Below are 13,039 nucleotides of genomic sequence, written 5' to 3'. Positions count from 1 at the left end.
GGAGGCTGGAGAAAAGGGGGGAAAAACAGGGTGCTGGAGAAAAGGTCGTCACAGGCCTTTTACTGCCCTCAGTCATGAGGCTCCTCACCCCTGCACTAGTGTAATGTAGCATCGAAATTACAAAGGTAAAAAATGTGGCTTTTTTTCCCATTAAAGATGTGTGCCTAGGAGATGCCAAACCTGTATGGTACACAAGGCCAGGCACACATAAATCGCACATAAATGAAATAAACTAATCACCCAATATTAGGCCAAGATAAAATGTAAGTAATATGTTAGCTGGTGGTGCAAAAAAACGAGTGCTTACAGTAAGGTTATTTGAATTGCCATACAATTTAGATTTATTAATTACAAATGATGTATTTGCCAAAACAAAAAAATGAAAATTAAACCACGTGAATGAGTGGTTAAGGAGGTTTCCCTACATTTACCTGGTTTTTGGCTTGCTGCATCTTATCTCTGTGCTGATGTGCTTCTCTGTTTGATGAAAGTGCTGGATCGGCATGAATGGAGCCAACTGGTGTGGGCTAAAGTCAATGAAAAGTATAGAAAGAATGAGAATTATTCCAAGAAGCTGAAGACCTCCTGAGGACAGCAATGTGGAATCTGAAGTGACTACAGAACAAGGAGTCGCTGTCTGCAGGATACATTCTGCTCTGTATTACACTGACTCTAACCTCACTTATTGAATGTAGCCACCTTTTAGAAAGCTTTCTGTATTCCTCATGGAAGAGGTTCATTTGCATTCTTTTTGCCCAAAAAGCATTCCCTAGATGTCTCCTTACCAAGCATGGCACTCTCTCCAGGAGAAACATGATCCCCCTAGAACTACAGGGCTCATCACTTCACTACTGTAGTGTATAGACCGCTGAATGACGCAGTCGAAGAGTGCTTGGTGCCACTGTATTCAAAGTCTAAAAGGACTGACGGACTAAAGCTAGTGTGCTTCTTTACTGAATCTGTCAGCAGTCAGACATTAATTGGAGCAGCACAACTCTGATGGCCACCACTTCAAAGTCCTCCTACCTGCAGTCATGCAGCTGAGGATCCAAAATCTAGGGACAAGTGGGGGTCCTGCCCTTTGGATAGGTAGTAAGTGTTCATTAGGAGAAAACCACATGACTAGATTTAAGCTGCCACAAACCAATCTAATCAAAGATCTGTGTGTTTTATAGACCTCATCAGTGGATTTCAGGGGTCTGGTCAGCTAGATGAGAAATTTCATCTACATTGCCAGACTATAGATCCTGGAAGTGATCCCTAGTACGGAAGGAAATACAATTTGAGACCTAGCACCTGCAGATAGCATACTTTTTCCATGGACCATTGCCTGACCTCGTCTGGCCTAGCATGAGAAGTATAGTACTGAGGCCCTCATATCTGCAGCTTACAGTGATCATCAATAGATTACACTGAAAACATGCGTATATAATAGATTACACTGAAAACATGCGTCTATACAAAATACAAGGATATTTAGCAGCTTTCAGAAGGGCTTAAAATCAGAGACACCCACGAAGCAAAAAAAACAGAAGGGCGCAACAACAGACACCCATCAAGCACAAAGACTGAAGGGCGCAACAACAGACACCCATCAATCACAAAAACAGAAGAGCGCAACAACAGATACCCATCAAGCACAAAAACGGAAGGGTGCAACAACTGACAAACCCAATCACAAAAACAAAAGGGCGCAACAACAGACACACCCATCAATCACAAAAACGGAAGGGCTCAACAACAGACACACCCATCAATCACAAAAACAGAAGAGCGCAACAACAGAGATACCCATCAAGCACAAAGACGGAAGGGCGCAACAACAGACACACCCAATCACAAAAACAGAAGGGCGCAACAACAGACACACCCATCAATCACAAAAACAGAAGAGCGCAACAACAGATACCCATCAAGCACAAAAACGGAAGGGTGCAACAACTGACAAACCCAATCACAAAAACAAAAGGGCGCAACAACAGACACACCCATCAATCACAAAAACGGAAGGGCTCAACAACAGACACACCCATCAATCACAAAAACAGAAGAGCGCAACAACAGAGATACCCATCAAGCACAAAGACGGAAGGGCGCAACAACAGACACACCCAATCACAAAAACAGAAGGGCGCAACAACAGACACCCATCAATAACAAAAACAGAAGGGCGCAACAACAGACACACCCATCAAGCACAAAGACATTAGGGTGCAACAGACAAACCCCAATCACAAAAACAGAAGGGTGCAACAACAGACACACCCATCAAACACAAAAACAGAAGGGCGCAACAACAGACACCCATCAATAACAAAACAGAAGGGAGCAACAACAGACACACCCATCAAGCACAAAGACATTAGGGTGCAACAGACAAACCCCAATCACAAAAACAGAAGGGTGCAACAACAGACACACCCATCAATCACAAAAACAGAAGGGCGCAACAACAGACAACCATCAATAACAAAAACAGAAGGGTGCAACAACAGACACACCAAATCACAAAAACAGAAGGGCGCAACAACAGATACCCATCAAGCACAAAGACGTTAGGACGCAACAACAGACACACTCAATGACAAAAACAGAAAGGCGCAACAACAGAGATACCCATCAAGCACAATAATCTAGATATGTCACCAGTTAGTTTGTATATAAATCCTGATTTATTCAGATATATCAGTAAAACAGGGATTTTTGTGTTACTCACCGTAAAATCCTTTTCTCCGAGTCGTTCATTGGGGGACACAGGACTGTGGTGTATGCTACTGCCGCCAGGAGGCTGACACTAAGTAGGTATTAAAAAAAAAAAAAAAAGTTAGCTCCTCCTCCATAGTATACACCTTGCCACTGGCCCTGACAGCTCCAGTTTGGTGCACAAGCAGTAGGAGATAGAGAAAACAAAACAGCATTAGAGCAAAGACAACATGTCTAGAATAATACTATAGTCTGAACAACTCCATAGACAAATAAAATGAATAGGGAGAGAGCGGTGTCCCCCAATGAACGGCTCGGAGAAAAGGATTTTACGGTGAGTAACACAAAAATCCCTGTTTCTCCATCGTCTCATTGGGGGACACAACTGTGGGATGTCCCAAAGCAGTCCCAGGGTGGGAAGAAGACTCACTGGAAGAAAACCCCTAGGCACTTACCGCCTATAGGTGTGATACCGCAGCCTGAAGAATTTTCCTTCCCAAACTTGCATCAGCAGAGGCCTGAGTGTGGATATTATAATGTTTAGAGAAAGTGTGCAGGCTGGACCAAGTGGCCGCTTTGCAAACCTGCTCTGCTGAAGCTTGGTGCCGAACCGCCCAGGAAGCCCCTACCGCCCGAGTAGAGTGTGCCCTGATCCCAGCCGGGATGGCTGCACCCTTGATACGGTAGGCCTCCTGAATAGTGGTTCTTATCCATCTGGCTAAGGTCGATCTAGAGGCTGCGAGTCCCTTTTTATGACCCGCAGGAAGAACGAACAGAACATCCGTCTTTCGAAAAGAAGCGGTCCGAGAAACGTATCTTCTCAGAGCTCTCACCAAATCTAGAGTATGGAGAGCTTTTTCCACCCGGTGTGTAGGCGCAGGACAAAAAGAAGGCAAGACAATGTCCTCATTAATGTGGAATGAGGAGACTACTTTTGGCAAAAAGGAAGGTGCTTGTCTCAGCACCACCTTATCCTGATGAAATTGTAGAAACGGCGCCTGACAGGACAAGGCAGCTAACTCCGATACCCGCCTAATGGATGTTATAGCTACCAGAAACAAAACCTTCCAAGAAAGGTACCTTAAAGGAATATCTTGGAGGGGCTCAAATGGAGGTTCCTGAAGAACACTCAAGACCAAATTAAGGTCCCAAGCTTCTATCGGAGCTTTGTAAGGAGGGACTATATGAGAGACTCCCTGCAAAAAAGTTTTTACTTGCAGATTGGTAGCGATTCTGCGCTGGAAACGAACCGATAAGGCGGATATTTGCCTCCTAAGGGTACTTGGAGCGAGACCTGAGTCTAGACCAGATTGGAGAAAAGCTAGGACATTAGGAATGGAAAACCGAAGAGGAGGAAGACCCTTCTTCCTGCACCATGAGAGAAAGACTTTCCAGGTGTGGTGGTAAATGCGTGCTGAAGCTGTCTTTCGAGCATTAACCATAGTTGAGGCTACTTTCTGAGAAAAACCGGCCTGGGTCAGAATCCAAGATTCAACGGCCAAGCCGTCAAACGCAGGGCCTCTAAGTTCTGGTGGAATATCGGCCCCTGCGACAGAAGATCTGGCTGCATTGGTAGCTGCCAAGGAACCCCGACGATCAGCTGAACTAGGTCTGCGTACCATGACCTCCGAGGCCAATCTGGGGCGACTAGAATTGTCGGAACTCCCTCTAACTTGATCTTCCTGACGACCTTTGGAAGCAGCGACAGAGGGGGAAACAGATATGGAAGACGAAATTGGTTCCAAGATAGGACTAGTGCGTCTACGGCAATTGCTCCTGGATCTCGAAACCGAGCAACGAACCTGGGTACTTTGGTATTCGACCCGGTGGCCATTAGATCCACGTCTGGGATTCCCCAGCGTAGACATATCTGCCGAAAAACATCGGGGTGAAGAGACCATTCCCCGGGCGCAAGCCCCTGTCGGCTCAGAAAGTCCGCTGCCCAGTTCTCCTTGCCCGGGATGTAAACTGCCGAGATCACAGAGTGATTGTTCTCGGCCCAGCGGAGGACTTGTCCTACCTCGCGCATGGCGGATCTGCTGCGAGTGCCCCCCTGATGATTTACGTAGGCCACGGCCGTGGCATTGTCCGATTGGATCCGCACCGGGCGACCCGCCAGAAGACGGTGAAAGTGCTGCAAAGCCAGCCAAATTGCCCTTATTTCCAACAGATTGATTGGAAGGGTTGATTCCCTTGGGGACCAACGACCCTGAGCCGTGTGCTGGAGAAACACTGCTCCCCAACCGAGAAGGCTGGCGTCTGTAGTGACTACCAGCCAATGAACTGGAGGAAAGGCTTTCCCCTGAAGTAGGGAGGAACTCCTCATCCACCATATCAGGGATTGCCTGACCCCAGGAGCCAGACGACACCTGAGGTTGAGAGACAAAGGACTCCTGTCCCAGGCTGACAGAAGTGCCTGTTGGAGTGGACGAAGATGGAATTGGGCGAATGGAACCGCTTCTATAGCTGCTACCATCCTGCCCAAGACCTTCATGCAGAACCGGATTGAATGGAAACTTGGCTGCCGAAGAATTTTTACCTCCTGCCGGAGACAAAGCACCTTGTCCTGGGGTAAAATAGTTAGCCCCCGAGAGGTGTCGAAGATCATCCCTAAAAAAGAGATCTTCCGAGATGGTACTAGAGATGACTTCTTTAAATTGACCAGCCACCCTAGACGAGCTAGGGTGTCCAAAGAGATGTTGACGTTGTCCCTGCATGCCTGCAAAGTTGGTCCTTTGACTAAGAGATCGTCTAAGTAAGGCAGAATGACTATGCCTCGAGAGTGCAGGATTGACACCACTGTTGCCATCACCTTCGTGAACACCCTGGGAGCAGTGGCGAGCCCAAAAGGTAATGCAGTGAATTGGAAGTGTCGCTCGCCTATTGAAAACCGTAGAAATTTTTGATGAGGAGGAAATATAGGAACATGCAGATAGGCGTCTTGAATATCTATGGAAGCCAGGAATTCTCCCCTTTCCATAGCCGCAATGACTGAGCGGAGAGATTCCATACGGAAGCGACGAGTGCTGATGAATTTGTTTAGACACTTTAGGTCCAGAATGGGTCTCACGGTCCCATTCTTTTTGGGAACCGTAAACAGATTTGAATAAAACCCCCTGAACCTTTCTTCCTTTGGAACAGGGACAATGACCCCGTTGGACTGAAGAGACTCGACTGCTCTGAATAAAGCTCTTAGACGGGTTTTTGAACTGGGAAGACTGGACGGAAAAAAACGGCCTGGAGGGAGACAGGAAAACTATTTTGTACCCTGAAACCACCAGGTCTCTTACCCATCTGTCGTGAACAACTGACAGCCAGGACTGATGGAACAGTAGTAGGCGACCGCCTACTCTGTTGGAAGCGACGAGAGGCTGCCTCCAGTCATTTAGCCGAAGATCGAGGATATCTAGATCCCCTAGATCTTGACGGTTGATACCGCATTCTTGCCAATGGATTGGCCCTATAGGAGACTTGGTGCTCCCGGTCTTGGACAGGCCGACTTGGGGGACCTGCGCTTGGTGCCGCAGACCACCGGGAGTTACGAAAGGATTTAAATCTTGCTTGAAATTGGCGACGAAAAGGTTGCTTAACCTTTTGTTGAGGAAGGAAATTACTTTTACCTCCCGTGGTATCAGATATAAGCTGATCCAATTTTTCGCCAAAAAGACGGACACCTTGATAAGAAAGGGATGTAAGGGACTTCTTTGAAGTAGAGTCCGCCCGCCAATTTCTTAGCCATAGGGCCCTTCTGATAGCAATAGCATTTGCCGCAGCCAATGCTGAACAATTTGCCACATCCAAGGATGCATTAATCAGATAATTTCCTGCTAAAGATATCTGATTTGACATCTCTATCACCTCTACAGGAAACCCCTTATCCTGAAGAGCCTTAGTTACAGACTCTGACCAAGCTATCATAGCTTTGGCAACCCATGTGGCCGCAAAAAACGGTGCGAGGGCTGACCCTGAAGCCTCAAACAGAGACCGAGCTAGACTCTCTAGGAGCCGATCAGTCGGATCCTTAATAGACGACCCATTAGGAAGAGACAGCAACGTACTAGAGGCCAAACGGGATACGGGAGGATCCACTGAAGGGGATTCTGCCCACTTTTTACAAAGCTCTGGAGCGAACGGATACCTTGCACCTAGGGCCTTCTGGCCTAAGAAACGTTTATCCGGTCGCTCCATGTGACGTTGGACTAAATACTCAAACTCAGGATGAGTAGAAAACACCTTATGAGGTTGCTTGAATTTCTTAAAGGACACCTTATGACCAGAAGGTAAGGTGGCCACATCCTCTACTCCCAAGGTCTGGTTAACGGCCTCAATGAGACTGTCAACAGATTCCTGATAACCAGGAGCTTCTAAATCAAAAGACCCCTCTGAGTCATAGTCCGAACCGTGCTCACTCAATTCCGCAGGAGAGGGAGATCGAGAGACAGGATTCAAAGATGCTTATGCACCTGACGGACCGGGAGACGCTGTGTGGGATCGTTTCCCCTGTGTCTGCCTAGAGGGAGTACGGCCCCTGCAGGCCGGAGGATCCTGTCCACATATAAATATATATATACATATATAAATATTAAAAGACGGTGCAGGCACCCTAACTCCTTACACCCTTCAGAAGGCGAGGAGAGGGACCGTCTGCCTCCTTTAAACACCGTAGTCGTGCATTGGTGATGAAGTGGAAGCTGCACGGACAAGGAATGAATGCCTGTACAACCTAGGGTTCCGTTACCTCAGGGTGGTCAGGTTCTTAGTCCGGCAAAAAAATCCCACGTCGCGGGAGAGGATACGTGGAGGCGACACTCCACGTGCTCGCCCGTTGTTGGTTTGGGGAGATCGGACCCCTTCAAAAAGGTCCGTCGCCCCTGTCTTATCTTCAGAGAAAAAAGCATCTGGGAAAACCCAGAGATGTGCCTCCTACGGACAACTAAGCATAAACTGGAGCTGTGAGGGCCAGTGGCAAGGTGTATACTATGGAGGAGGAGCTAACTTTTTTTTTTTTATACCTACTTAGTGTCAGCCTCCTGGCGGCAGTAGCATACACCACAGTCCTGTGTCCCCCAATGAGACGATGGAGAAATCCTGTAAGCTCCTCTGTATTACAGGACCACCCTCACGTACAGTCCACATATGTTGTCAATAAGCAGATCAAGATCCGGGACGCGACCCACACTATGCTGGATTGTACATACCATACAATAATATATATATTCATTATTTCAGAACTTACCAGTTGCTTACCAATCCAGTCATACTCGTAATCAAACATGTATCCCTTTCGATCGAACAAGTCTGTAAATAACTTCCGTAAGTAGTCATAGTCCGGCTTCTCAAAAAAATCTAGCCGTCTTACGTAGCGCAAGTACGTGGCCATCTCTTCTGCAAATAAGTGGAAAGAAACACACTGTAACTGGTAATAACTATCAGTAAGACTTCATTCCCTGTTACAGGGAACAGCAGAAAATGACCCATTCTTCACAAAAGGTTTCGTGTTAAATGTATTTTTCGCCATGATTGTTTTTATCATATCACAACACTAAAGTATCGCTGTCCTCGAGATAAAAACACAATGGGCAGATACCCTGTAGTAAGTAAAGGACACTTCGCTAACATAGGTTTGATCATAAAATGACTAGTAAACCTTACTTACTACAGGGGGCTTGCTCATTTTGTATTCATCCAAGGCCCTGCTTGTTATATAGCCACAGTGTGAATGCGCACTTACGCAGCGCACTATACTACAGTACTCAAAGAATCACGGTGTCAGGAGTCACAGGGTGGATTTCAGAGAAGCACACCATCACAACAAGTACAAGGGTCTTCAGCAGATTGCAGAGAGGGAAGTTAATGGGCGCTTTCAACAGTGCCACTGGCCAGGTGTGACGTCGGCATTTAATGTCACACGTTCCGTTTTTTCAGCTTTTAATGCAAATTTTTAGCTGTGTTTTAAAGTACCAGCAAAGTCTAAGATTTCAGAAATCTAATAGCTTTTTTTTTTTTTATCCTTAGTATTTTTTTTCCAATACCAATACTTAGTATTTTTTTTCAAAATGAAGAATGTCACTTCTTCCAGGGTTTTTCACCCATTGAGAGCAATGGATGGTGCAAAAAAAAACACTGCAAAAAAACAGTTTTTGTTGCCTTTCTGGTGCCAAAACCTAATGCAGTAGAATCTGATTTTTTTTCTATGAACTAAACTTTATTAGCATGCACTGTAGAAGAAATGTACCCTGAAAACAGGCAAAAACGCACCAAAACATAAGCAAAACCTGCTTTTTTGAAGCAAGTATCTCACTGCCAAGAGAGCAGGTTTTTCCTGCGAGAAAAAAAAAAACGCATCAAAAGTGCAACGTGTGAACAAAGCCGATAACAGCCGTGATTGAAGAGGAGCTCCGTTACTGCAGGGAAAGTTGTGGGACCAGGAGCTGAAGAAGGGGACGCAGCATATAATGTGTCAGTACATCGGAGGTGGTGAAGGGGTCCATACTGCACAGCACAGGTCCTGAGCGCACACTGGCTCATAAAACACACCGTGCCCCTGCAATAACTAACGATTTCTACCAGAGCACAAGTTTTGCAGTCTGATGTGATCTGTAAAGACACATGCCCTGGTGTTTGTGTACAAGGTACCAAACAGCGAATAGGAGTGAGAAGAATAAAATAAATTGACCTGATTCGTTCTGGGAAAAAATTATTATTATATTTTTTTTACTTTATAGGATAATCTGCCAAGTATTCCTTCCGATACTGAGGAAGCCTATGGGCAACATATGCCATGTAGTCTGCTGAGCATTCCTTTACACAGATCAGAGCTACGTGCAACATGTCACTATGTAGAGGCATATGTTATTTTTTTCCATAGGCATAATTCGGAAAACCGTATAAAGTGATAGGAACAGATCCTCATGTTATCAATGATGACAATAGTTCGAACGCAACAGAAAAGCTGGAGAAAAAAAAACAAACAATAGGGCAGCAGGACTGATTTGTTGCTTTTGCTAAAATGTGTCCCACAACTAAAGGCCCCGTCACACTAGACCAGGGGTCCCCAACTCCAGTCCTCAAGGCCCACCAACATGTCATGTTTTCAGGATTTCCTTAGTCTTGCCCAGGTAATAATTGCATCACCTGTGCAATGCAAAGGAAATCCTGAAAACATGACCTGTTGGTGGGCCTTGAGGACTGGAGTTGGGGACCCCTGCACTAGACGATATCGCTAGCGATCCGTGACGTTGCAGCGTCCTGGCTGGCTAGTGACGTCACCGCTCTGCTTTCCGGCTGCCCGGCGCTCACAGCCAGAGCAGAGAAGCACAGCGCCGGGGACAGACAGCGGTAGGTAAGTATGTAGTGGTTGTTTTTTTTACTTTAACGATGGTAACCAGGGTAAACATCGGGTTACTAAGCGCGGCCCTGCGCTTAGTAACCCGATGTTTACCCTGGTTACCGGCATCGTTGGTCGCTGGAGAGCTGTCTGTGTGACAGCTCTCCAGCGACCAAACAGCGACGCTGCAGCGATCCGGATCGTTGTCGGTATCGCTGCAGCGTCGCTTAGTGTGACGGTACCTTGAGGCTACTTTCACACTTCCGTCTTTTGTCCTCCGTCGCAATCCGTTGTTTTGGGCAAAAAACGGATCCTGCAAATGTGCTTGCAGGATGTGTTTTTTTCCCATACACTTGTATTAGCGACGGATACGTCGTGTTTTGGTGGACCGTCGGCACAAAAAAAGTTCCATGCAACTTTTTTTGTGCGTCGCGTCCGCCATTTTCTACTGCGCATGTACGGCCGAAACTCTGCTCCCTCCTCCTCAGACTGCAGAATGGGCAGCGCATGCGTTGAAAAACTGCATCCGCTGCCCACGTCTTGCAGTTATTTCACAACGTCCGTCAGCCCAACGCATTGCGATGGGCCTGTACCGACAGAAATGTCAAAGTAGCCTTAAATGCTGCTTGCTATAGCTTTTGTGTTGGACTATAGCCTTTCCATTGCTGACTGCAGAATGCGTTAACTGAGAATCCATCAGTCAGCTTGCTATGACTCAGAGGGAACTTAAAGGGAACCTGTCACCCCCAAAATCAAAGATGAGCTAAGCCCACCAGCATCAGGGGCTTATCTACAGTATTCTGTAATGCTGTAGATAAGCCCCCGATGTATCCAGAAAGATGAGAAAAAGAGGTTAGATTAGACTCACCTGCGGGGCCCCCCCATCTTCAAAGGAAGACGTCCTCTTCTTTTCTTCACGCCGCGGCTCCGGCGCAGGCGTACTTTGTCTGCCCTGTTGAGGGCAGAGCAAAGTACTACAGTGCGCAGGGAAAGGTCAGAGAGGCCCAGCACCTGCGCACTGCATCGGACCAGACTGCACCGGGACCTCCCCTGGGTGAGTATAATCTAACCTCTTTTTCTCATCTTTCAGGATACATCGGAGGCTTATCTACTGCATTACAGAATGTTGTAGATAAGCCGCTGATGCCGGTGGCCTTATCTCATACACGAATTTGGGGGTGACAGGTTCCCTTTAAAACCATTATGTATCTTTTTCTGAGCTCCTCTCAGCTGATTTAGGACCATAGACCTCAAAGGTGAATATGCACTGAAATAAAGCCTGCGAAAGCAAAAAGGTGCAACATTTTTAATGAATCCGAATTGCAAAAAATTGATTTTTTTTTTTTTTTTTTAAAGACCTATTATTATTATTATTGCACCATTAATTCCATGGTGCTTTACATGTGAAACGGGGCTACATCCTGGACCAATTACTTGCATTTAAGTATTTAAAAAGATGCACCCAAATTCGATATTAGAGTATAAAAGAGAGGGGATCACCGAAATGCCTGGCGATTGCATGAACGAGATCAAAATCTACCTATAGACTAGATCAACCTATGAGGTTTCATCACATCTGAACTAGTGATGAGCGAATATACTCGTTATTCGAGATTTCTTGAGCACGTTCAGGTGACCTCCGAGTATTTTTTAGTGCTGGGAGATTTAGTTTTTCTTGCCGCAGCTGAATGATTTACATCTGTTAGCCAGCATAAGTACATGTGGGGGTTCCCTAGCAACCAGGCAACCCCCACATGTACTTATGCTGGGTAACAGATGTAAATCATGCAGCTCTGGCAAGAAAAACTAAATCTCCCAGCACTAAAAAATACTCTGAGGACCCCTGAGCATGCTCGAGAAATCTCGAGTAAAGAGTATATTCGCTCATCACTAATCTGAACCCATTTACAACTGAAGCCATGGAGCAGACGAATCAGTCATCCGTCAGACATCGGCAGCCAGCAAATCCCAGCAACTTGCACTGCAAAAGGAATCTAGTGAACCTTTTAGGAAGGAGAAATAAAATGGTGCATTAAAATGGAATATATGACCAAGTCTCCGACGTCAGATCTTATGGCGTTTGTCTTGAAAACGTGTATACTTATCAGCTAGAGAGAGGTCAGGGAGAATTTAGCTATGGCAGTACCCTACTATTAGGACTTAGAAAAGGGGCACTTTTTTCATTTTTATACAAAGATGTGCGACTTATTTCAATTTTTACGCCACTTATTTTCCTAAAAAGTTGGTGCGACTTCACATACGACAGAGCCAACTGGAGCCTGACCAATTTACTTTAGAAATTAGAATAAATCAAAGTGAAAATCATAAAGATTTAGGTTTGTGGCTTACAGACAAGCTAATAATGGGTCAAATACCAGCTTATTTTTGGCAGATTTTCCATGGGGATAGTAGAGAAGTTTACAGAATATTGGAAATTTGTTCCAGTCACACGACTAATGGAGCGGATCAGATATTATTTGGCAGCTCTACAATAAGCTCTGCCACACACCTGACTTAAAATCAACCTAAAAGACATTCTGGATGTGTAAACTTATTAACCTTCGGCTATGTTCACAAGTATTTGGCGTAGATGCGGTGCTTACTCCTGCATCCCATACCGGTTAATTGGGGGGGGGGGGGGGGGGGGGGGAGGGGGGCGGATCTGTAACATCATTCACATGCATTGGAAATTTCCCATGTGCCAGAGTGGAAAGTAGTTTGCTACTGGAAAACATGAGGATTAATCTTATTGAATGACATTATCCTCGAGTGGATCCACATCATGAAAGACTTAGAAATTCACTAGTTATACAAAAAGAGTCAGAGGAGCCTGGTCCGGATGCCATGTTGGCAATCAGTGGTCACAGGAGCAGAGACTGCTTCCTCCTACCCACTTGCATCTCCAACACTCCAAGAGCCTCTTCCTATCAGTCACAATCTCCAGCACCCCAAAAGCCTCCTCCTACCCGCCGGCATATCCAGCACCCCGAGAGCCTCCTCCAACCACAG

The 13,039-nt window shown here is 46.0% G+C and overlaps 1 protein-coding gene across 3 annotated transcripts in view; it reads right to left on the bottom strand.

The window, feature by feature from the left end:
• Nucleotides 1-13,039, bottom strand: part of CSNK1G3 (casein kinase 1 gamma 3) — a 144,058-nt gene that overhangs the window by 25,525 nt on the left and 105,494 nt on the right. For all 3 annotated transcript variants that reach the window (XM_069753643.1, XM_069753651.1, XM_069753659.1), the window contains exons 9-10: nt 7,940-8,088; nt 432-527 (exon numbers count right to left, since the gene is read on the bottom strand). In XM_069753643.1, coding sequence (XP_069609744.1) covers nt 432-527; nt 7,940-8,088 — 245 coding nt within the window. The remainder of the gene's footprint in view (nt 1-431; nt 528-7,939; nt 8,089-13,039) is intronic.

This window comes from Ranitomeya imitator, chromosome 1 (genome assembly GCF_032444005.1).
Source record: "Ranitomeya imitator isolate aRanImi1 chromosome 1, aRanImi1.pri, whole genome shotgun sequence".
NCBI lineage: Eukaryota > Metazoa > Chordata > Amphibia > Anura > Dendrobatidae > Ranitomeya > Ranitomeya imitator.
The sequence above is the reverse complement of the archived record's forward strand: the minus strand, read 5'-3'. Positions and strand labels throughout refer to the sequence as shown.